Source organism: Canis lupus, chromosome 10, assembly GCF_011100685.1.
Source record: "Canis lupus familiaris isolate Mischka breed German Shepherd chromosome 10, alternate assembly UU_Cfam_GSD_1.0, whole genome shotgun sequence".
Classification (NCBI taxonomy): domain Eukaryota; kingdom Metazoa; phylum Chordata; class Mammalia; order Carnivora; family Canidae; genus Canis; species Canis lupus.
In genome coordinates this window covers 42,880,308-42,903,524 of record NC_049231.1, presented here as the reverse complement: position 1 = coordinate 42,903,524, position 23,217 = coordinate 42,880,308, and the positions used below count along the sequence as shown (strand labels likewise).

Genomic DNA, 23,217 nt, shown 5'->3' with positions numbered 1-23,217 from the left:
GACTCAAGTGATTTCATATGGGCGCAGGTGAAGTGAGAAGGCAGGGATGGCCTGGGCAGACTTAGAGGTCTCCTGAGCCTTTCTTCAGCCCTGGCAACAAACATGTGTACAGGGACCTGTTCCTCCAAGACATGGGGCTCAGAATACACAGAGCATTTGGGCCTTCTCGCTGGCCTCAGGGGGCAGTGTGGGGAAATAGCGGCTGGGCTCTGGGTTAGTGCCAAGTGAAAGCACTGAGGCTGGCAGCCTTTGTAGGGGAAAGTCCCGGGGTCACCTGCTGCAGAGCCAAAGCCCTGTGGATGAAGTAAATGGAGAGGAAGGGACAGTGCTCCAGCAAGAGTGGAGGGGCAGGTGTGCCTGGGGTGCACTGGGTGGTTTGGATGGGGGAGAGTCCATGGATGGGAATACTGGGAGATGGGACTGAAGCTCCAAAGTTAGGGTGTGACCAAGTGAAGTTTCTGAACTTCAAATTAGTATGTCCCCCCTGTAGATGCTGGCCAATGGTCATATTTGAGAGTAGTTACAGAATCAGGGACAGTGGTGAAAAGTATGCAGACTGCATGTGTGTTGGGTGTCTGGCCTGTCAATTATCTGCATGTGGTCTCAGGGTCCCACATCCCAAAATATACAGGCATGCATAGATTATGGGACCCCTTTAGGAAGCCACGCCCCAAAGCCTGGTCCCTGGCCCACTGGCCCAAAGGAACCCCCAGCACTGGCAGAGAGCTTGGCTTCCGAATTCACAGCCATCTGGCAGGGCTTCGGGCTCCTTTGTTCCCCACGCACCCACCCCCAAGGTCCTGCCACCAGGAGACACTCCCCTCCCCAAGCCATGGAGGGGAGGCCCACAGCCTTTATCTTTTCTTTCCAGGTACAGGCACCAAGCTCTCTGCACAGTGAGCAGCAGGACTCGCTCCTTCTCTCCACCTACTCGCAGCAGCCAGGGACCCTGGGCTACCCCCCACCCCCGCAGCCCCCACGCCCTCCCCGAAGGGTCAGCGGCCTCTCCGAGTCCTCGGGCCTCCAGCAGCCACCCCGGTAGTGCCCTGGCGCCTCAGCCCAGGCACAATCAGCTTTAACCAATGGACGGACCATGGGGGTGGCCAGAGGAATCGGGGAGAGGAGTTCAAACCCTCGGCTTTTGTGCACACTGCATACATTTCAGAACTCCTGGAAGCTAACCGTCTCCAGAGAGCAGTGGCTGGCATGTGGAAAGTGATCAGGATACTGGCAGTGTTTCCCTTGCCTCTGTTTCTCGGGCACACTCTACAGCCAGACTCGGACAGGAACCGAGGGCCCCACGTAAGTGTCGTTACTCAGTTTACTCAGCAGATGGCACGTCTCGCTGCGTCCCTCCCGAGAGCGCACGGGTCCCTCTAGCCGGCTGTGGTCTGTCCACACCTGCTAGCTGCTGGCCTTCACTCTCTTGATCCTCTTTCCTTGGCATTCGAGAAGCACTGGGTCAGAGATCTGTTGAAGAGAGAGAATAAAAAGATTATTTTTCATTATTTTTAAATGGCTGTTTTTGTTTTAATTTGCACAGCTGCACAGAGGAAATAACTTAGGCACTTTCAGGTTTTAAAAATAATAAGGTCTCGTGACTTCACTTGGAGACAGCGGGGAACAAAAAGAGCCCACCAATCTGATGGCAGAGCCGGTCAGCAAGAACCAGGCCGCAGACCCCCGCCCTCTGGCCTGAAACCTAATGGAAGGCGGCCCTTCCTGGTGATTAGTGTTTCCCCCAAACATAACACTGGACTGTTCCTGTTTACTTCGTTGATTGCGACTGCAGAGGCGGCCTCAAAGCAAAGCACAATCACAGCAGCTGATATTCTGGAATTCTGTTGAGACAGAACGGGAGGAACAGGTGTCGCGAGCCAGGCAGGCCCGTTGGAACTCCAGGTCCCCAAGGAAACCCCAGCAGGCGCCGGCCCCTGAGTCAGAATGCTGCATCTTTCTACAGATCTTTCATGAGGAGACCGAGGATTGGATTGTCCTTTTCAAAATGCACTTTGCTTTTTTTGTATGTTTTGTTATGTTGAGATGTTTCTAAAGAAGAGATTTTATGTAATTAAAAGACGAAGTGTAGTGAATTGTACAGCTGTTGTAATAATGACCTATTTCTATATAAAATAAAATTGTATGGATTATGTGTAAATTATTTTGTATCTGAGACACCAATTCCTTTCCCAGATATAAAAGTATAAAAGTTTTCTCGTGTTTTTCTGTGAGTGGACATTTTGTAATAAATTAACAAATTTGTACGATTTCCTCTGGAGGCAGTTTCTGTCCCTTGTTATATATGCATGCATATATCTTTTCTTCATTTTTTTTTTTAATTTCAAGACGTTTCTAAGGATAGTTGAAGGTACAGAAAAGGTGGAAACCAGCAATGAACAAACCAGGTAATGGCCTTAGGTTTTTTGAGCTCCAACATGTACACCAGCCCTGACCTGCATGATTAAAAGTTGCGCCAGAGAAAAGCAGTAGTTCACTGTGAAGATGACAGCACAACAAACAGAAACAGAAGCAGCTCCTGGAAACATCCCAGCCTGGTAGACATAGGGAGTCTGTGGAGATGACGGAGACCTTCTGCATCAAAGCAGTCCCAGCCCATAATTAAAGTCACCCGGGCTGGAGTTCATGGGCTCTAGCTGCCAAGCAAGCACGTAGAGATCAGTGATGCATGTGGGGCGTGTATGTGTATGGGGGGGGGGGGGGGTATACACACATGCTGATGGGGGCAGATATAACAGCAGCATCTAGGAGGTTTCTGCCAACTATAGACATGCCCCCTACTTTCCCACGAGGCTTCATCACCATGATGTGAGGATGCCCTGGCAGTGATGGAGAATCACTGAGATGGTGGTGCTCAGCACAGCCTTGCCACAAGTGTTGGTCCAAGAGAACAAAGTTCTTTTCCTCGTTCCATTGCGGTAGCTCTGTGCTTCTACCTGCTTCCCTGTGAAGTTCTATGACAAGGATCACTCTTGGATGGCACGAGAGGCTATACATACAATATCATCAAAAAGGAGTTTGTTTCAAACACTTGTATTCCAGAAAAAAGGTAAGTCTAAATGTTTTGCATGCATTTGGACCATTTATTCTTTAAAGGAACCAGAAATGAACCCTCTGTTTATTTATTCATGTATTTATTTATTTAAGAGAGGGAGAGGAAAGGGGTGCAGAGAGGGTGAAAGAGAATCCCAAGCAGGCTCCACACCCAGCACAGAGCCCAAGTCCGACTCAATCCCACAACCCTGAGATCATACCTGAGCCAAATTCAAGAGCTGGATGCTTAACCAACTGAGCCACCCAGGCAGCCCATTGACCCCTCTTATAAAACAAAAGGTCTGGAGGTGCCTGGCAAACTCAGTCAGTGGAGCATGTGACTCTTGCTCTTTAGGTCATAAGTTCACACCCCGTGTTAGGCATGGAACTTACTTAAAAGGAAATTGAAATAAAAATGTAGAGGCTGCTTTTAGGCAAACAGTCTTGAGCAGTGGAATGTAGAAAGGGCGCATAGTGACCTCCTGGCTGAATACAGGCCCATCAGGTGACCCACCTCAAAATATCCAAAGGCCCTAATTAACCAATGGGCTACTTACCAAAAAAGGAAAATTTTCATACATCACCATACCTCCTCCCCTTCTCTCTAGAAACAGCCTCCACGCAATACCTCATTGCAGACAGCCTCGCCTTTGCTGTCCTCCCCGTTGCTCCCTTGCCATTTATTCAATAAACTTCTCTTTTGTTCTTAGGCGAATCCATGCCTCTGGCTTCCACAGATCATCGCCCCACATTCGGGGGCTCCGATCCAATCAGGAGACACCACCACATTTAGACACCACAAAAGAATCTGTGTGAAACTCGATTAAAATAGTAACTGTTTTGTAAATTCAAAGGTTTAGAAATTTGATCTTTCTGTAATTGTATTTTAATTGGCTGTTAGAATCCTCCTAAGTGAAACAAGATTTTTGATGGAAACAGCATATTCATTGTCCTAGAATTTTTTAGCTGGAAGCCATCGAAAGAGGGTGGAGTATAGCAGGCTACTAAATTTAATTCAGCATTGCTTAAATCTTAGACATGTTCAGAATCTGGATAAACTCAGAAAACTCTTTATTGTGCAACATTTCTTTAAACCCACATAACAGCAGGGGAAGTTTAATTCCTAAGCTTTTGATTCATTTAATTCGCTCACTAAAAGGTTGTTTTGCAATCCTTTTTTGTTTCCAGAAAAACCATGACCTTTTTCTTTGGAAAACTGTAAAGTCTTGGCTCATGAGAAGCAGCTGAAATGCACCTTGGAATATACGAGTTTTGGAATGCTGCTACTGGACACATCTTCCTTTAGCACCTGCCTTCTGCACCACCACACCCCCTTCATCTTAAAATCTTCCAGTGGCTTTTCTTAGGACCAGCTTAGTCCAGCACAAATCTGACCCAAGGGACCCTCCAGCACTTTAGGGTTTGTGCCCCCTCGAGACTGGGGTCTTCTTCCTTGCTGCCCCCAGAGGAAGCATTCAGATCCTGTCTCTTTTTAAGGTAAAAAGACATGGGACAGAAGTGCAGCTAACAAATACTGGTGACTTAAAAAGAACACAAAGTTCATCTTAAAGGTGGTCTCCGGGAGGCCAGCAGTGACTGGCCTGACCCGGGAGGCTTGGCTGGGAAGAAGCTGGAAGAGCTTGCAAGGCTAGACTAAAACAGGAGAGCCCTAGCCAGGCTGATGATAACCGGTCCTTCAAACCAAATGGTTTTTATTATTTGTCTGTTCCACTTTTACTTAAAGCAGCACAGCCGAGAGGGACGTTTTGTCGATTCCCACTGGAGGGGTCATTTGCTTGAAATTTCACAACTTTTGAGATACAAGAAGATCCTAAAATGTTTCGGAGAAAATAAGATCACAAAGGATGACACATAACACTCAGTAACCACACTGAAAGAAGATAATGGAGAAAGCCTTCAAAACGCTTCGGAGAAATTATTTTCAACCTGAAATTCCACACAGGTCAAAGTATTAATAAAATTTGAGGGTTGACAACTCTCAACTTCCCTGTCTTATGCCACTAAATGGTGTGCTCCTGGGAAGTAAGGGAGTTCATCAAGAATAAAGAAGACACGGGTCCATGAGAAGACAAGTGACCGTCTTACAATCCCCGGGTTGGTGACAACCAGTTATTAGGTCTCTCGGAAGCTCTATAATGATCCCTCTGGGCACGTCCTCAGGGGTCCATGTCACCTCTCACATGGGATCTAAGCTACTTGTCCAACCCAACTGCCAAGTGCTTCCTGAGATCCCTTGCCTTTTGTTCCCTCCCTACGTCTTCTCCCAGCCTTCATGCCCCAAGCAACAGCATGGGGGAAAGCCGCCATCCCATACTCCCTTACTCTGCCCTCATCTGCTTGCTTCCCGCTCCCCATCGCTCCAGTAGTCAAAGTTGCTAAAATCACTGATCCTCTCCTGTTTGGAGAACCTAGTGGGTACATCTCAGTTTTTGCTTTACTTGAATTCTGTAGCATTTAAAAAAAAAAAAAAAAGGTTCCATTTATTCACGAGAGACAGAGAGAGAGGCAGAGGGAGAAGCTGGAAGGCCCGATGTGAGTCTGCAGAGGCAGACGCTCCGCCGCTGAGCCACCCAGCCCTCCCCCAACTCTGCAGCATTTAGAACTTGTTGACCACTCTGGCTTCCTTCTTACTTAGAATATTTTCAAATAAAGTCCTTTGCTGCTGCTCTAATGACAGGTTGCTAGTGTCTTCCACCCCTGCCCCCACACCTCTCAATTGTAGTGAGTCCACGCTGGTCTTCTCTCGCCAAATCCTCGTGATTTTTACCTCCTTGCATCTATAAAACCCTTTTGCTTCTTTCTAATCCCGCTGCAACTGCCTTAGTTCGGGCCCTCCCGATCTGTCTTTCTACTAGTTTCCACCGCTACTATCTTGGCCCCCTGCTCTTCCTCTATTCTCCACAGTGTAGCTGAATTCTAAAACAAATCGGATCACGGCAGTGCCCTCCGGCTAATTTCAAGGATTCATCACTCTCACACTGCAGCTCTCGGCCTGGGAGGCCCTAGGAGGCCGTCCCGCTTCAGGCCGTCCGCCTGCCTGGCCGCACCAGCCCTCCGCCCACCCTTCGGCGCAGCGCAAGCCCCCCGGCTTCCGCCCCCGCCCCCGCCCCCGCCGTGCCCGGGCCGGACGCGACCCTCGGGAGGCTCCACGGTCCAGGGCGGCGAGCGCTCGGGCAGCGGCGCATCCCCGCTCGGCGCGGGCACCACGAGGCCGCAGGTGTCTCCGACTTCCGTGGGGCCGCCGGGCAGCCGCGGCTGGGCGCGCCGCTTCAGCGGACGGTGGCCAATCGCTGAGAGAACAGGACAAACAAACAAGCGCCTTCTCCCCGGGCCCCGTTCCATCCGGCAGGGGGCCTGGCTCTTAATTCCTCCGAAGGTCTAGGGCAGGAGGCGAGAGACGCGGCCGCGCCCTCGCAGCTCGGAGGCGGGAACTAGGCGGCTAGAAGCCGGGGCCGAGAGCGCGGCGGAAGTGCGCAGCCGCGGCCCCGCCCCGGCCCCGCCCCCGAAGGGCGCTCGCTTTCCCCCGGGCGCGCGCCGCTGACGTCACAGCCCGGCCTCTCTCCGCTTTCCAGCGCCTCCAGGCGACCCGGAAGTTGTACTTGCGACGCCGCTTCCCCTCTCCCACAGTACCCCGCGCCCTTCCTTTCCAACTAGGGCCCTGCAGAGTGAGTATGGGCGCTGGGTCCCGGCCTCGGGAATCTGGTTCCATCCTCGCTCCGCGTTGTGCTGATCGGGGCAGCGAGCCTTCTCGTGGGCCGGCCCGGGACTCCGCGTTCCGGGGGCACGGGAATGCGCGCCGTTTAGGGCCTCCCGGAGCCTGGGAGGGAGACTGGCCGGGTTTAGGGGAGCCGAGCTGCCGGGGTTTCCGGGGCGGGAGCACTGAGGGGCGCGGAGGCTTTGGCCGCGGGGTAGCCTGCTTGGCTTTGCCCAGCCCTGGGGCTTCAGGTGCCGGGCCGAGCCCTCCGCCCCCGGAAGCGGCCCGAGGGTGGCCGCGTGAGGCCAGGCTCGGGAGGAGGGAGGACTTGGCCCGTGTCGGGCTCCCTCCGCTTGAGCTTCTTGTCGCTCGGTTTAGATGGCTCCCGCAAAGAAGGGTGGCGAGAAGAAGAAGGGCCGTTCTGCCATCAACGAGGTAGTGACCAGAGAATACACCATCAACATTCACAAACGTATCCATGGAGTGTGAGTATCCCCGCGGGCGGCCGGGTGCCGAACTCCGGGCTGTCGAGTGGTTCAAGGGCTAGGTGGTCTGGAAATTAGTCATTTCGTCTTCAGAAGCCCGGATCTGTATTCCATGGCCCCTGTGTAAGGCTTATAAGGTTTAAAGTATAACCCTCGGAGATGAGTGGCTGGAAAAATGAGATTGATGAATGGCTTTGGGGAGAGCCAAGTGAGCCAAGGGAACTTGGTGGGGATAAAAACCATTTCACTCTGCTTTGCAATTGAGTCAGCCCGGGCGGGCTGAAGGGTAAAAGGTGTGTGTAGGAAGGAAAGCAAGCTTTTAAAAATGTCTCTTGGCTCCAGTAAAGCTAATCAGTTAGCTAAAAACTGTCTCCAGCACAAGGTGTGAACACTTGGAGGAGATTAGGTACCAATAGTGGTTGAGGGATGACACCAGAAGTGAGACTTAAAAAAAAAAAAAGGAGAATGTACCCGTGGAGTCACGGGCGTGTTTGTGTGAAGGACACGTGGCTGTTGTGGATGTGTGATGTACAAGAACATTGGGAATGGTTTTGAATGTTGTAGTTCTTGGGGTTATTTGTCTAGGGTTTGGTTTTTAGTTCTTAATCTGAGTGTATTTTTCCCTCTTACTGCTGAGAATGGAGACCAAATCTTTTTCTTGAATACTGTTAATAAGAGTATTTTTTTAAAGAGATAATGTTTGTTAACTTTACAGCCTACATCTAGAAGCCAGTCTGTTTCCTCCCCCCACCCCCAACTGGTACATACGTAACTTCCCTCTTTGGCTTCATCACATCCTTGTAAGGAGAGAGAAAGTAATGGTAAAGCTAAAAGAATAATTATTTCGGTTCAGTATCCATGGATTCAATTTGGAAAAACTTTTTCAAGTAGTTCTGCCAAGGTTCTAAACCAGATAATGATCCTCAAGTCTCAACTTGGACTTTCAGTAAATTTTCTTCGATTCTAAAGTTGACAAGATGTTTCAGTGGGCAGAAGACAGCAGAAGCAAATATAGAACTGAAATAAGTTGACTGATTCTAGAGTTTCAGGCATTGAGATGACATTTTCACACTGATCTTTAAATAGAAAACAAAATGAAAAAAGCTGGAAGGTTGCTTGGCTTCTAAGTATTGTCTGCTTTCCGTGCTGTAGAGTCTGTCACCAATATTTCTCAAAGTAAAAATAAGACAGTGTTCTTCCATGGAGCCTGTTAATGCCTAAACACTAGCAGTCTAGCGCATCAGCTGGTCAGGCTAAAAATAGAACTTTTTTTTTTTTTTTTTTAATTTTTATTTATTTATGATAGTCACAGAGAGAGAGAGAGGCGCAGAGACACAGGCAGAGGGAGAAGCAGGCTCCATGCACAGGGAGCCCGATGTGGGATTCGATCCCGGGTCTCCAGGATCGCGCCCTGGGCCAAAGGCAGGCGCCAAACCGCTGCGCCACCCAGGGATCCCTAAAAATAGAACTTTAAAATCAAGACCAAATTTTAATTGAACCTCCTATAGACTTTTTATGGAGCCCCTTGTTTTGCTGCCTCCTGAATGTCCTGCTCTTGAGGACCAAGTGTCTAAAGTCAGAATTTTCGATATTAAGCTCCTCCAATTTAATAGAGGAAAGTGGTAGCTAAATTCTTGGGCTGAGTCCAGTCCATGCCTTTTGGAAAAAACACCACCTTGTTAACTGGTTAAAGTAAAGACCCACACGAATTCTGGTCCCCTTAACCACCATTCTCTAAAATAGAGTATGACCGGCAACCTAGAAACCAGTAACCTGGAACCAGACTGGTTTAACTTTGCACCCTGGAAGTCCTGGACCAGGGCTGAGGGTGGCTGTGAGTAGATCTGTATGCTGGTGAAGAACTTTCGGGAAGGCCTAAGTGTATGGAAACAACTCTGGATTCTGGCTAATAGCACCTTCAAACTGTCAGTGGATAGAAGTGAAGTCCCCAGCATTGGACATTCTGTCCAAAGCCTCCTCAGCTAGAGAATCCAATAGAAATTGGCCCAGAGAAAAGTAATGAGACCTAGTCAGTTGGTAACCCTGCTTTCCATTTCCCAATTTTGTACGTATATACATCAAAGTTCATGTTTCTGTCTCCCTTTTTTAACTTTAAATTTGGGTAACTGAATGCACAACCTACTAATAGTAAATGCACATTCAGGTAAGGAATACCCTGTTGCTGTTCTTACATTGGATAGATTTTGAAATAGCAGTGGACTTAAAAGATGATGTGACAGGTGGGGAGGAGCGCTTGTAAACACTTGGAAATTTCTTTTTTCTTCTGGGAGGTCTGTATCAGAAAATGCTGGCAGTTCAGAAGTAAATGACCAAAACCACAAATCTCTCCTTATAGGATACCGGCACTCGTGTTCTAAGAGGATGTCCTCTCAGTTCTTGAGCAGCATCCAGTTCAGAATCAAAGTGACTTCTCTTGCTGGCATTCCATTTGAGGCCAGTCAGACCTCCTCTGCGTGGGGAGACCCTGATACCTGATGTAATGCAATACCGGGGGCCTGCAAGTCAGTAGAGACCCAGAAAGGAATTGGAAGAGTTGAAGAGATTTTTATTCTTTATTAGAGATTTTTTTGTTCTTTATTACCCTGGAATTCCAAGCCATGCCTTCTAAGCTTTTTAGTTGAGAGGAGATGATTACAGTTGAAGCAGACTGACATCTGTCTTTGAATATTCCTTTATTACTTGCCTGAAGTACACTTTTTTCACTGGTGATTGATGTGGTTACATTAATAATATGAATTCTTAAGGAAGAATGTTTATTTGGTTTGACAAATGGAATACAGTACTTCTTGGTTTTTTCATCTACTCTTTAAATCTGGACTCTTGGGATAGTCACTGTTCCAGAATTAATAGTGGGAGCCACTACAGAAAGATTGTGCATAAGTGGGGTTATTGCCATGCCATGGATTTCTCGTGTGATCTGTGATGCCATTGCAGTAATCTCTGAGTCTCTTTGAAGGCACTGTTTTGTTTTTTAAGATGTTATTTATTTGAGAGAGAGAAGGGAGGTGGGGAACAGACTTCCTGCTAAGCAGGGAGCCCAATGTGGGGATCATGATCTGAGCTGAAAGGCAGAGGCGACACTTAACCAACTAAGCCACCAGGCACCCGAAGGTAATGTTACCTCAGGAAAACTAATTTTATGAGGGATTTAAATGTGTAGTGGTACCCACATTGGGCCTGGTACTTCAGCACTGCATTCTCGCCAAGTGTGGGCCATGTTTGATGTCTCACCTGAGGTCTCTGAGATGACCTCTGGGTCAAAAATCCAGCCTTTGTGCATTAATGCTGTTTGGGAGTAACCACGTTTCCTTTCCTGATTTTGGGAGCATATCAAGCACTTAACTGTATTTGGCACATTCCTGGGCTCTTCAGATTGATCAGGAAATCGGGAGACCTATCTTCCTAGTTTACTTAGTAAAGGAATTTAGATACAAAATGGTAAAAAGTGTCAAGTGTAAAGTCAGTCACTGGGTGGAAGGGCATGCTGTTTTAAAGACCACAGGTGGGACGCCTGGGTGGCTCAGGGGTTGAGTCGCCTGCCTTTGGCTCCGGGTGTGATTGCCAGGTCCTGGGATCAAGTACCACATCGGGCTTCCTGCATGGAGCCTACTTCTCTCTCTGCCTATGACTGCCTCTCTGTGTGTGTCTCATGAATAAATTAAAAATCTTAAAAAAAAGAAAAAGAAAGACCACACAGGTGATGGGACATTGAAAAGTGTAGGTGTGAAACAAGTTTTTCAGGCAATTTGTGCTTTGTTATAAAACCCCCAAATGAAGACCTGAATCTTGGCCAGTTCTCAGTCCTTCTTTGATATGTAACAATTGACAGTTAATTGTTCATTTTTCTTTGGAAATGTTTTCTATCATTCATTTAACGTTGAAGACCTGCAGGACTGTCTGTCTTCCGTCTATGCCTGGTAATAGCAATAGATCTTAAGGCCTCAAGCATCCAGCTACTATTATTTGTTTAGGCATCTCAGACTAAACATGGACACCAACCATACTTCTAGCTTTCGCTTCACCCCTAACTTTCCCATTTCTCATGTGGCTTTCCCTGTTTAAGTCATTGTCAAGTGAGCATGTTCTGTTGACTCTGCCTTCCACAGTCTGACCAATTGCACTGGTCCCAGCACCACTCTCTCACTTGATGGTTACAGGTAGCAGCAATCCCTGCTCCTTCCTTTACCCCCATGCACCTGGTCTGTTCTCAAACCCTCCGTCAGCATCCCATCTTTTTCAGATTAGAAGCCCAACTTCTTGGGCTGTGCCTTGGTGGCTCAGTGGTTTGAGAGTCTGTTTTTAGCTCAGGTCATAATCCCAGGGTCTTGGGATCGAGTCCTGCATCAGGCTCTGCACAGGGGGCAGAGCCTTCTCTGACCTCTGCCTATGTCTCTGCCTCTCCTGTGTGTCTCTCATGAATAAATAAATAAAAATCTTCTTTAAAAAAAAAAAAGCGGGGGCAGGGCAGCCCAGGTGGCTCAGCGGTTTAGCGCTGCCTTCGGCCCAGGGCCTGATCCTGGAGACCTGGGATCAAGTCCCACATCAGGTTCCTTGCATGGAGCCTGCTTCTCCCTCTGCCTGTGTCTCTGCCTCTCATGAATAAATAAATAAAATCTTAAAATCTTAAAAAAAAAAAAAAAAAAAAAAACAGCAGCAGCCACTGCCCACCCTCTTGCTCTGATTCCACATGAGCTGGCCACTTTCTTAATCATACCAGGCATGTACCTTATTCAGGGTAGCTGGTTTTACTTTTTTTCCTTCTGCCTGAGTGCTTTTTTCAGATAACGAAATGGCTGCTTTCGTGATCTACAAACATGATTCCCAGTATCTTCTTAGCCATCTTTCTTTCTTTCTTTTTTTTTTTTTTTTTACAGTTTTTATTTATTCATGAGACACACAGGCAGACACCTCACCAGAGGGAGAAGCAGGCTCCACGCGGGGAGCCCGATGCAAGACTTGGTCCCTGGACCCCAGGATCATGACCTGAGCCAAAGACAGACACTCAACCACTGAACCACCCAGGCATCCTTATTCTTGGCCATCTTATTTAAATCTACATTTCCTTTCCCAGTGTTCCTTCTCTCTTCCCAGCTTTATTTTTCTCTATAGTATCGGATACTCTCTCCCGTACTCCCATGTATCACCTACGTAACCTGCCTGAATAACAGGATTTTGTCTGTTGTACCTACTGCTATTTCAGGCACCTTTTATTTCTAGGTTGTGAAGTGAATTGAACTGAGCTTGCTTGATAGGTTCTAGAAATAGCAAGGGGGCTGGTGAGGGTAGAGCAAAGGGAACGGGATACAGTAAAAAGAGGCAGAGTGGGGTGGGAAGGCAGTCATTTGTAAGTATGTGAAGTCACTAAAGGTTTTAGAGCAGAATTAAGTCACTCTAGCATGCTGTGTGTTAACTTTTATTGGATTTCATAAAATTCACTCCATCTTAACAAAAGTGGAGCACCTATTATGTGCCAGTCCCTGCACTGGATTACAGAGGTGAATAGTTGACCTGGCCCGTTCTTAGTCTTGGGTGGTGGGCACCTTTTTACACCTGGGTCTCCACCCCTGCCGTGCCCCGCCCCAGAAATGGCCTTCACTTATCCAAATGCTTAACCATTTCATTTCAGCCTGTACTAAAGTTTTGCTTTTTCATGTTTTTAACTAAAAAAAAAAAGAAAGAAATTCAAATGAATTTATATACCTTCATGTAAGCAACAGGTTAATAGTATTTAACTCAGAGTTGGAACAGATATGAGTTAATGACCATGCCTGATACATGCCAGGAACTCCGCAGAATTAATCGTTGTCAATAGAAAATGTGTACAATTTTAGGTCTACCCTTTTTCTTTAAGCCAAGACCAAATTAATAGCGAACGTTTGAATTAGTACTGATCTCCAAAAACCTGCTGTGCTTAAGATAGGCCAATCTAGGGATCCCTGGGTGGCGCAGCGGTTTGGCGCCTGCCCTTGGCCCAGGGCGTGATCCTGGAGACCCGGGATCGAATCCCACATCAGGCTCCCGGTGCATGGAGCCTGCTTCTCCCTCTGCCTGTGTCTCTGCCTCTCTCTCTCTCTGTGACTGTCATAAATAAATAAAGGCCAATCTATATTTGATCTGAAGACATATTTATAGTGTGTATATTTTCTAGTCAAGCATATCCTATCATTAGGATCATATACAGAGCTCTTATCCCACATTACTGAAAGTGGAGTGTATTTTCTGTGTCCCCAATATTCATACTAGTTGCTGGGCATTACACAATGGGGGAAAGAGGAATAGAATATTCCTTCCTTAGGGTTTGGTTTAGATTTTGTTCTGTGAAAATAGGATAGCGTGTTATACATTTCACTTAACTCTGTGCTTATTTAATTCATTTATTTACTTTGACTCTCAGGGGTTTCAAGAAGCGTGCCCCTCGGGCACTCAAAGAGATCCGGAAATTTGCCATGAAGGAGATGGGAACTCCAGATGTGCGCATTGACACCAGGCTCAACAAAGCTGTCTGGGCCAAAGGAATAAGGTGCTAAAGTTACTTATGCTATAAACTTTTTTTTTTATAAAACTTTTATAATTACACTAGCTTAACCAACTCTGCACCGTCTGTGTGAGTTCGGTAATTAGCTAACGCGTATGGAAGGATTCCTTAAAATGTGGTAATTACTCAAAGGGTGGGATGGCATTTGCAGGGAAGTCCTTTGTGGATTTGAATGGAGACCTAGATGATGGATCCAGCACTGTGAGGGTTGGGTAAGAGCATTGCATGAAGAGAGAACAAATCTGGGTATGAGGGGATCCCTGGGTGGCGCAGCGGTTTGGCGCCTGCCTTTGGCCCAGGGCGCGATCCTGGAGACCTGGGATCGAATCCCACGTCAGGCTCCCGGTGCATGGAGCCTGCTTCTCCCTCTGCCTGTGTCTGCCTCTGCTGTGTGTGTGTGTGTGTGTGTGTGTGTGTGTGTGACTATCATAAATAAATAAAAATTTAAAAAAAAATCTGGGTATGAGCTGGGAACAGGTTGGTGAAGGTGGAGTAGAATAAGTACCTTGAACAGTGAATGAGAACAGAGGGTTAGGAAGGGGATAGACCGTATGGTATCTTGTAGATCATGGCGAAGAGGCTGAATTTATCTCCAGACGTAATGGGAAATCATTGGCACAGTGGTTTTCAAGAGTAGGCAGTTTTACCCAACCTCCCCAGGGTGGGGGTGGGGGGAGCGTTTTTGATGTCACTGCTGGGGGTTGCCACAGGTCAAAGGCTCTGCTGCACATCCCACAGCGCACAAGGCAGCACCCCTACAACACTTATCCAGCCCAGTTGTCAATAGTGTCAAGGTTGAAAAGCCCTGCTTATAAGCAGGAGGATAAGTTTTGCTGTGGAGGATGGTGTATGATTCCTGGAATAGACCTAGGTAATGAGGATGCTGGAGCAGGGGGAGGAGGCTGTCTGCATCTGGTATTTCAGCCCTGCAGTGCTGGCATTGAGCATTCTGATAGAGGAGATATATCTGATAAAGGAGTGGCCAACAAGATTCCTTAAGAGGGTAAGCGGGGGCAGGGAGTGTTGTCACAAAAGCCAAGAGGAGTGCTGAATTTTGGAATGCTTTGTGTCCTCAGACCAATAAAAGGAGATAGGCAACTGTAATGTTGCTGTGCTTGGGTGAGAGGAGAGGCTTATGTGCATGAAGTAGAGAAACTGAAGAGGCACTAGTCTTCTGTGTTCAACATAGCCTGCAGAGTGATGTTTCTGCAAATTTACATTGAACAGACAAATCCTATAACCGAGATGTAGGTGTTGGTAATAGGAGGCAAAAGACCTAGCTAGCATATTTGGGGCCGTGTTTCTGTGTTGGTTGAGTATCCGTGGTTGCGGCCTGCTGAGACATACACAGCCTGAGATTGTAGCATTTAATGCCCACCTCTGGGTATGTATATGTTCCAGGAAACTGATAAGTACCTGTCGTGCCTGATCAGAATCAAATAAAGGACAAAGCATATTACAGATATGGGGATAGGAGGTGTCCATACTGTTGGTGGCTATTTTCTTGATAGGAGGCTTTGGCTTTAGCAGCACGTTTATATTTTTCTTAGGAATGTTCCATACCGTATCCGTGTGCGGTTGTCCAGAAAACGTAACGAGGATGAAGATTCACCAAACAAGCTCTACACGCTGGTTACCTACGTACCTGTCACCACTTTCAAAAGTAAGTTTTACTCCATCCTACAAAGCTATTGGGAGTAGAAAAGCATCCTTAGCCTCTTTTAGAACTTGAATTCCTCTATCCCAGCAAATACTTAGATGCCCAGCATCCTTATAATTGGAAAAGGTAACAGACATAGTAAACCTTTGTGTCATGGTGTGGGAAAATGGAGGAAGATACAAAACAGGTCCCTATCTCGTTGTAAAAAGGTCATGGGATACTAGCCTAAACCCTTCCAGTAAAGGTATTTGGAATGCTAAGTATGAGGTGTATGGAGGTTGACTGGCTGTCCCTTCTTTTGCAGATCTACAGACTGTTAATGTGGATGAGAACTAATCGCTGATTGTCAAATAAAGGTATAAAACTGCTCCATGTTTTGGGTTTCCTTTTCTAGTAATTTACAGTTGACTCCCAATAGCATGAAGGTTAGAAGTCCTGATTCCTACAGCCTCAACTATCCAAAACTTAATAGCCTGACCCATAAAGTAAGCTAGAGAAGAAATGTTATTGAATCACCTTGCTCTTATTAAAAAAAAAAAAAAATCCACATGTAAGTGGACCTATGCAGTACAAGAGTCAATTATAATCTTTATGCAGTTCCCAATTATATAGGATCTTTTGGAGAGCTTCTCCTAAATGGCATGCCTGTGCCCCTTCTCCCCAGCCCTTAGGGTTTCTGAGTATTTGGGTAGAATCTAAGCAGGTTCTTCTAAAGGTGATTTGGAAGTACAGCCTGGCCTGGGAAAAAACCTTTTAGGTATCTGGGACGTTGGAAGTATACTGTTAATTCTAAGGAACATTTTTCTGGAGACTAGCATATAGAACTCAATTGCCATCAGCCACTTTTCACATTGAACAAAATATAAATGATGCGATTGATAGATTTAATGAAATAAATACAGTAGTACGTCTTAAGCTTCTGTTTATATCTGTAATGTTTGTCAAAAGGTATAGAATAGCCTAATGACTGGTTTTGGTAATCAGATTATCAGTTTACATGGAACTGAAGCTCAGATTTAAAAAACTAAATTCAGGCTGAAAGCAAGGTGTCACAGCAACTAGATTTATCAATGTTTATGCCCCTGACATAGTGAATGTTGCTATAAAGAAGTCCCTCTTTTTGAAGCCCTAGGGGTGATGGTAGTAGTACACAGCACAGTGGGGGTTGAGGACCACCTACTATATATTGCACTATTCGCTGAGAACATACGGGGGAAGGGGGTAGTGGTAAGAGATACCTTTAGACACAAGTAAGTATAAGCTATAAACAAGGACCAAGTCAATACAAAAATTTCTTATTAAAAAACTTGGAGGCCAACATTGAAAGCATGGTTTGTACACAACATTTTTGGAAGAACAAAGTGAATACAACCAAATATATTAAAATGGTTTCAATTACCAGCATTGAAACAAAATTAGTGCAAAAAAAGCCAAATACAATTGCACAGATAGTGGCTCTTGGATCTTGAAAGTGAACTTGACTTGTGACCTCTCCCATTATCCAAGTGAAAAAGGAGAGCTTCGGCTTTTGTCTGTGGTTGAATATGATACATTGGCTCTTCTGTTCCATCTGAGACAAAATCATACTAGCATCATAGCAGAAGTGCCCTGAAATTTCAGCAAATCTGATAAAAGTGAGATTGCAAGTCACAGCATCAAGGAAACTAATGTATGGATACCCTAGAGCACTGGTGATATCCAACTATTCTCTTCAAGAATAAATAGAAATGCTTGAGGGTTGCATCAATTCCCCTGGCCACAGCTGTGGCTATCAGGTTGCTTACCCAGATACTCAGCTTATAAAATAGACTCAAAATGAATTAGACTAAAATCTGGATTTTAGGGTTGACGACCCACAAAACTGGTCCGTGCTTTGGTATGGCAGACTGCTCCACAAACTGCTCTCTTGCTACAGGTTACTCAACTGGAATTCAGGCTGTGATGGGCGGCTCATTTCAAAAGTTTTGAGACTGTACTGATTGATCTTGGCATTTTCAAGTTTGGATTTAATGTCCAGTGGCTTTTCAAAAAAGTTTACTAATGACTGTTCAGTCAGAAGTGAAGCTAAAATATGTTCAAGGGAGACAGTCCAGTCCCCTTCTGCCTCTTGAGGAAATGTCTGGGGATCTTGGGTAATTTTCCCAGGGTTGTTGTCTGCAAAAACAGAGTCCTGCTCTGGAGAAAGAGCTGAAGCCCGCAGCTCCTCTCCACATTCCTGGGAGCAGCTTCCAGAGCTGCTACTTCGCTGCCCCACTTCCCCAATCTGCAGCAGCAGAGTGGTTACTGTGGCGATGGCTTGATACAAATCATTTTCTTCTGGATCTTCATGGAACATAGTATACAAAGTTTTACAGAACTGGATAAATTCTCTCTGGAATTAAAAGAAGTATACATAAAGCATAACCAGGATGGAAGTATACTGCATTTTTTTTAAACTTAATACTAAGTTCTTAGAGAAGACCACATAGTACTCGGAAGCAAATTATAAAAAAAGGTAATTTGCCCTTCTACTCTGAGAACGTAGTACTAGCTAGTTACTCCAGAGAATGTCACCACACACTTAGAAGTGTGCAGTTTGTCAACACAGCTATTCGGAAAGGTGCACCCTAGAGCACATACACACCCTTTTAATCTAGCAGATCAACTTGTAGAAATGGATCCAAAAGCTATTGAGATTTGTTTATAATGTTTCATCTAGAATTTACAATAGAAAAAAAGAAACAGCTTATGATTAAACAAAATTATGGTTTGTTCATCTGATGAAATACAACAAGTAACTTAAACGCTGTAAAATAAAATGGATACCTGATTTTTCAAATTATATCCACACTGCTGCTCAAATGGAGAATCCATATGTAATCTGATGAAAGACACTTCCAGTGAGGTTTATCTACATGATCACTCTAGGAACAGGGACGTGGTTGAGAAGTAATGTGGGAGAGCTGTCCCTGATTTTGAAGTATATGAAAGCAAGGTGTAAAGACAGCCTCCTTTGTTTTATAGTTAAAATTGATGTCACATATATCAGAATGTCAGTACTGGCAGCTCTGGGTGATGAGATTTGACTTTTTTTAATTGAGGTATAATTGACCAACAGCATTGATATGTAACTATATTCAAGAGATAGAATGAAAATTTGAAAGCCAACTCCTCAACAAAGTAGAGCAACACTTTTGAAGTATTCAGAAAGTGTGAATCCCACATATTCCGTAATCAAAAAAAGACCAAGAAACACCATGCTAAATTCCTCTCTTGAAGGCTCACAGTACACATCAGAACCAAAAATAAAATGCCTTAATAATAAAGGAACTCAAAGCCTACATTTCCCAAACTTTGAGAGGAATCTTTATTCAAATAAAAAACTAACCCCATCGTGGCACTTCAGTGTATTCTAGATACTGCCCAAAAGTTTTGAAGAGCCCTATCAGTACTGTATATTATATAGCCAGTGTAATCTTTAAGAAACCAAAAAGAAAACAGTAATCCCTTCTAAGTGCCCCCTACCTCACCCCAAGTGCTGTAACTCTAGGAAACAAATCTTATTGGCAACCTAGGTGAATGAGCAGGACATAAAAACTTGAAAAATATGTGGCACAGCCTCCTGTTGTGAAGAGTTTAGAATATCTAGTGTATCTGGATGGATCACAATTTAAATATTTCCCTTTTAATCACAATGTTCAGCTCCTGGAAGTTACCAGATCCTTTGATTTAGCTTTGGAGATTGAGAAGCCCCAGCTTAACTCTACACATCATTTGGCAAAACAGTTAACTGCACAGAATAAGATCCATACCTGGCTCATTTTGGGCAACTCTTTCTCAGTTTTATCTTTGTCTTTGGTTAAATCCTTAATCATCTGCTTTAGCTGTTTCTGATAATCAATTGCATCACCTGGAGACAGGAAATAATACATATTTGAGGCTAAAATTCAGTGAAAGCAAAAAGGAACATCTGTAGAACTGGGTGGTGAGGAAGGAATTCCACCAAGCAAATTCCACACACAAACTGAAAACAGATTACCCTGGAGTTGGTTCTGTAACTGACCACAAATGGAGCGTGGTGGCTGGGTGCTTCTTGCTACAAGAGAATCCCTGAAACCTTAGCCAAGAGGAGTAAACATGGTGGTAGGGTCAAGGGGCAGTCACCCTGTATCTGCAACTTGAAAGGTTTTTAGCATCTGAAAGCAGCGAGCCGTTGATTCACCAGAGGGAGGGACTAGGTTAACTTCACTTCCAAGAGCTATGAAATCCTCCTAGAAGATAATGAAAAGAGGTACCTACCATTTGACTTCCCAAAAACCAGGGGTCTTGACGTTGACAACAGTGGATTCTTTAATGGTGACTGGCTATCTCGATCATTTTCAGTGAGTGCTTAAAAAAAAAAAAAAGAACAAATTATTCCATCTTAACCCAAGCTGACAGTAATTTAGCTTTTTATGTAAGAAAGGACTAAAGGCTAAGCCAGCAGCCTGTGAACGGCAGAGTGCAGGGACTGTGAACCCAGGTGAACACCAAGCACTACCTGGATACAAAGAGTAAAAGAAAATATCTTACCAGGTAATGCCTTTTTCCTGATTTATGTAGGCAGTGTTTTAATTAATGGATACAAATTCATAGGATGTTGCTGATACTGATCTGGAAAAATGTATGTAGTAAAATCCTTTTCTAAAACTTAAAATACATGTATGTATATACATATAAATTCTAGAAATGTATAAGTTTCTGGATTGGGGATTATTTTCAACCTCAATGGCAATTTTTTTCCTATGGTGAGCACATACTGCTATACTTTCTAAATTTCTAACAAAAATTGAAGAAAACTACTGAGCCCAAAGCATTTTATCATTACAAGTTTTCTTGAGTATACAAAAATACAGTCATACCAGAACCTTTATTTTATTGCTGAAAATATAAAATGGCAGAGCCCCTTTGAAAAACAGTCCGGCAATTCGTCAAAAAGTTAAACACAGGGATCCCTGGGTGGCGCAGCGGTTTGGCGTCTGCCTTTGGCCCAGGGCGCGATCCTGGAGACCCGGGATCGAATCCCACATCGGGCTCCCGGTGCATGGAGCCTGCTTCTCCCTCTGCCTGTGTCTCTGTGCCTCTCTCTCTCTCTGTGACTATCATAAATAAATTAAAAAAAAAAAAAAAAAAAGTTAAACACAGTTACAATCCACTCTTACGAAAGGAAAGGAAAACATACCCACTCAAACTTGTACACAAGCATTGTTCATGAGAGCCAAGAAGAAGTGGTAACCCAAGTGTTCAACTGATGAATGGATTAGGCCATACCCATCAAATGGACTGTCAAATTCAGTTATAAAAGGAATACAAATACGCCTAAGACATGCCACACATGGATGACCCCTGAGCATGAGGAAAGCAGCAAGACACAAAATGTACATTTCATCATTCCATTTATATGAAATATCCAAAGTAGGCCATTCTATAAAGACAGAAAACAGGGCAAAATGAATGGATTGGGAGCAAAAGCCAAAGGGAATGGACCTTTTTAGGGTGATGAAAATTTCTAAAATTGTAATGGCTGTGTAATTGGAGATTTTAAAAATCATGGGATTGTTTTACATACATTTTAAATGAATGTACTAGGATACGTGAAGTGTATATCAAAAAGCTCTTACAAATAACAATTACAAAGGATTATGGACACAAGATCTTAAATATTTGCTAGTAAACCACTCAGAGAATAAATTAAAGGCAAAGGCAAAACTCAGTTGTAATCCAACAAACATCCCCAAGGTGGCACCAAAGCTTTGATAAGCTATCCTCCTTCCTACTTAGGAGAATGGTTTCCCATGTTTAGGGGGTAGGAATTATTTGGGGTTTTTCTGTAACTGATATTGTCATTTTTCCCACATTGTACAAAAATTCTACAGTGGCACATGTGAGCATCCACTCATTGAATAGGAGGAAATTTATAAACCCTGGATGGTCCTTGGGGCAGTCATAATGGAACAGATTTTTTAGGTAATAGCTGCTACATGTTAAGAAAATACTGGGTCCCTATGCCTCAGAGAGATGAAATGTATACACGGGTCACTAACAAAATGCTCTAACAGAAGAACCAGTACAACCAAATGTCATGGGAGCATAGAGAAGAATGGTTAATTCAAAGGAAAGGCACGTGTCCAGAAAGGAGACAGGTCAAAAATCAACAGTGACAAGGAGCTAGAAAGGGCAACCAACCACACAGCAGCATACTTTCCAACTTTTTTGCAATCTGGCATGCAGAAACCACCACCCAGACTGGATACTAGGGGACAGTGAAAGAGGCTTGGAGCTCATTGAAAAAACTCATTCAGAATGTTACCAGATATTTATGGTCAGAAATATAAGATACAATGCATTAAGAGAAAGAAAATGTTATTTATAGGCAACCTTTTAATGTACTTTTCGACCTTTCTAAATGAGGTATCTGAACTTTCATAAATGTAACTTTTTACATTCTGATAGATGTATAATTTGTAATTCGACTACAAATGAATTAAGAGACATTTCTATTAAGTTTTCATTGTGTCTCACTTTGAGTACTGCACAAGTTAACATCTCTTGAAGGACTTATATTTGCTATCTCAAACTTGTTTTAATGTGGTATCACTTCATCGCTTCAATAAATGCCACCAACAGGAAAGTCTCTTCTCTATTCAAGGGCTTTGATTAGTTGGTGTGCATAGGTTTCATTCTCTATCATCACCACCACCACTGCTATCTTTGTCACTCTCTAAATGGGATTCTCGTGGAGAGGAAAAGCCAGTTCTGGGTCTTATCTCTGGTAGAAGAGTATACACACTGCTTTCAACACAATTTGGCCTTCAGATACAGATGAGACACTATAGTCATCAAAATAATACCATTCATTCTATTTTTTCTTGCAAAAGCAGAATAGTGCCTTCCTACCCTTCCACAGTGGTTGAAACCAATCAAATTACAGTATTTAGGTTAATAGGAATTCAATATATCCAAATTTTTTATAGGAAAACCAACTAAAAGTATCCAACTTGAGTCTCTGATATCTACTCTAAGAAAATCACTTGAGATGTAACAAGTACTGGATGCGGGGGCGGGGATCAAATCCATTTTCCTGGTGGCTTCTTAGCAATTTGGGTAATACCAGGGATCTTCAACACTCAGCTCTTCTAAAATGTTCAGTGCAATATTACAATTTCACAGAAGTCTTTGGGAGGTGTGTAGTATTCTACACTTCTCATATTTTTCAAAATCCTCTTTTGCATCTTCAACTCCAATCTGAAGAACAGATCTGTCTAGCTTAAGTTGTCCATCACCGAAGTGAATGTGCCTGGTATAATTTCTGATGTAGCTGATATCAGCACTTTCTAAGTGTTAAACTAGAATGTAATCTTATCATTTTCATGTGTCCTGTGAAAAGCTGACCTTTGTAAGCTTCCTTGGCATGTCATCCATTATCAGAATCATTATCTCCTCCAACTGACTTTCCATTCTCTGAGAGAAGTACTTGATCTTGGCTAGATTCATCATATTCATCATTTGGTTCATTTGTTCCCAAGTGCACTTGGTGAACCTTATTCATATATGCCATTTGAACCACTTCCATTAATAATCTGGTCCTTAAAGCAACATAGGCATCCTTTAGTTTCTTGGATTCTAGTAGATATTTTGACCTGTTGGCACATTCTCAAAAGCAGGAGATGATAGAGTGTATCTTCAGTATTGTTTCTTAGTATAATTATAAGAAACAGCTAACCAAAAAGTG

The 23,217-nt window shown here is 44.3% G+C and overlaps 3 protein-coding genes across 5 annotated transcripts in view; 2 read left to right on the top strand and 1 right to left on the bottom strand.

Moving 5' to 3' along the window:
• Nucleotides 1-2,267, top strand: part of NPAS2 (neuronal PAS domain protein 2) — a 158,785-nt gene extending 156,518 nt beyond the window's left edge. For both annotated transcript variants that reach the window (XM_038550993.1, XM_038550992.1), the window contains exon 21: nt 872-2,267. In XM_038550993.1, the coding sequence (XP_038406921.1) occupies nt 872-1,042 (171 nt within the window). In that variant the 3' untranslated portion in view covers nt 1,043-2,267. The remainder of the gene's footprint in view (nt 1-871) is intronic.
• A 4,449-nt stretch (nt 2,268-6,716) lies between these two features.
• RPL31 (ribosomal protein L31) lies at nt 6,717-15,834 on the top strand. Its single transcript, NM_001252203.1, has 5 exons — nt 6,717-6,737; nt 7,145-7,251; nt 13,667-13,792; nt 15,358-15,470; nt 15,772-15,834. The coding sequence occupies exons 2-5, from the start codon at nt 7,145-7,147 to the stop codon at nt 15,801-15,803; spliced, it is 378 nt and encodes a 125-aa protein (NP_001239132.1). The 5' UTR covers nt 6,717-6,737; the 3' UTR covers nt 15,804-15,834.
• A 905-nt stretch (nt 15,835-16,739) lies between these two features.
• Nucleotides 16,740-23,217, bottom strand: part of TBC1D8 (TBC1 domain family member 8) — a 113,009-nt gene continuing 106,531 nt past the window's right edge. For both annotated transcript variants that reach the window (XM_038550990.1, XM_038550991.1), the window contains exons 18-20: nt 19,746-19,835; nt 19,259-19,356; nt 16,740-17,838 (exon numbers count right to left, since the gene is read on the bottom strand). In XM_038550990.1, the coding sequence (XP_038406918.1) occupies nt 17,377-17,838; nt 19,259-19,356; nt 19,746-19,835 (650 nt within the window). In that variant the 3' untranslated portion in view covers nt 16,740-17,376. The remainder of the gene's footprint in view (nt 17,839-19,258; nt 19,357-19,745; nt 19,836-23,217) is intronic.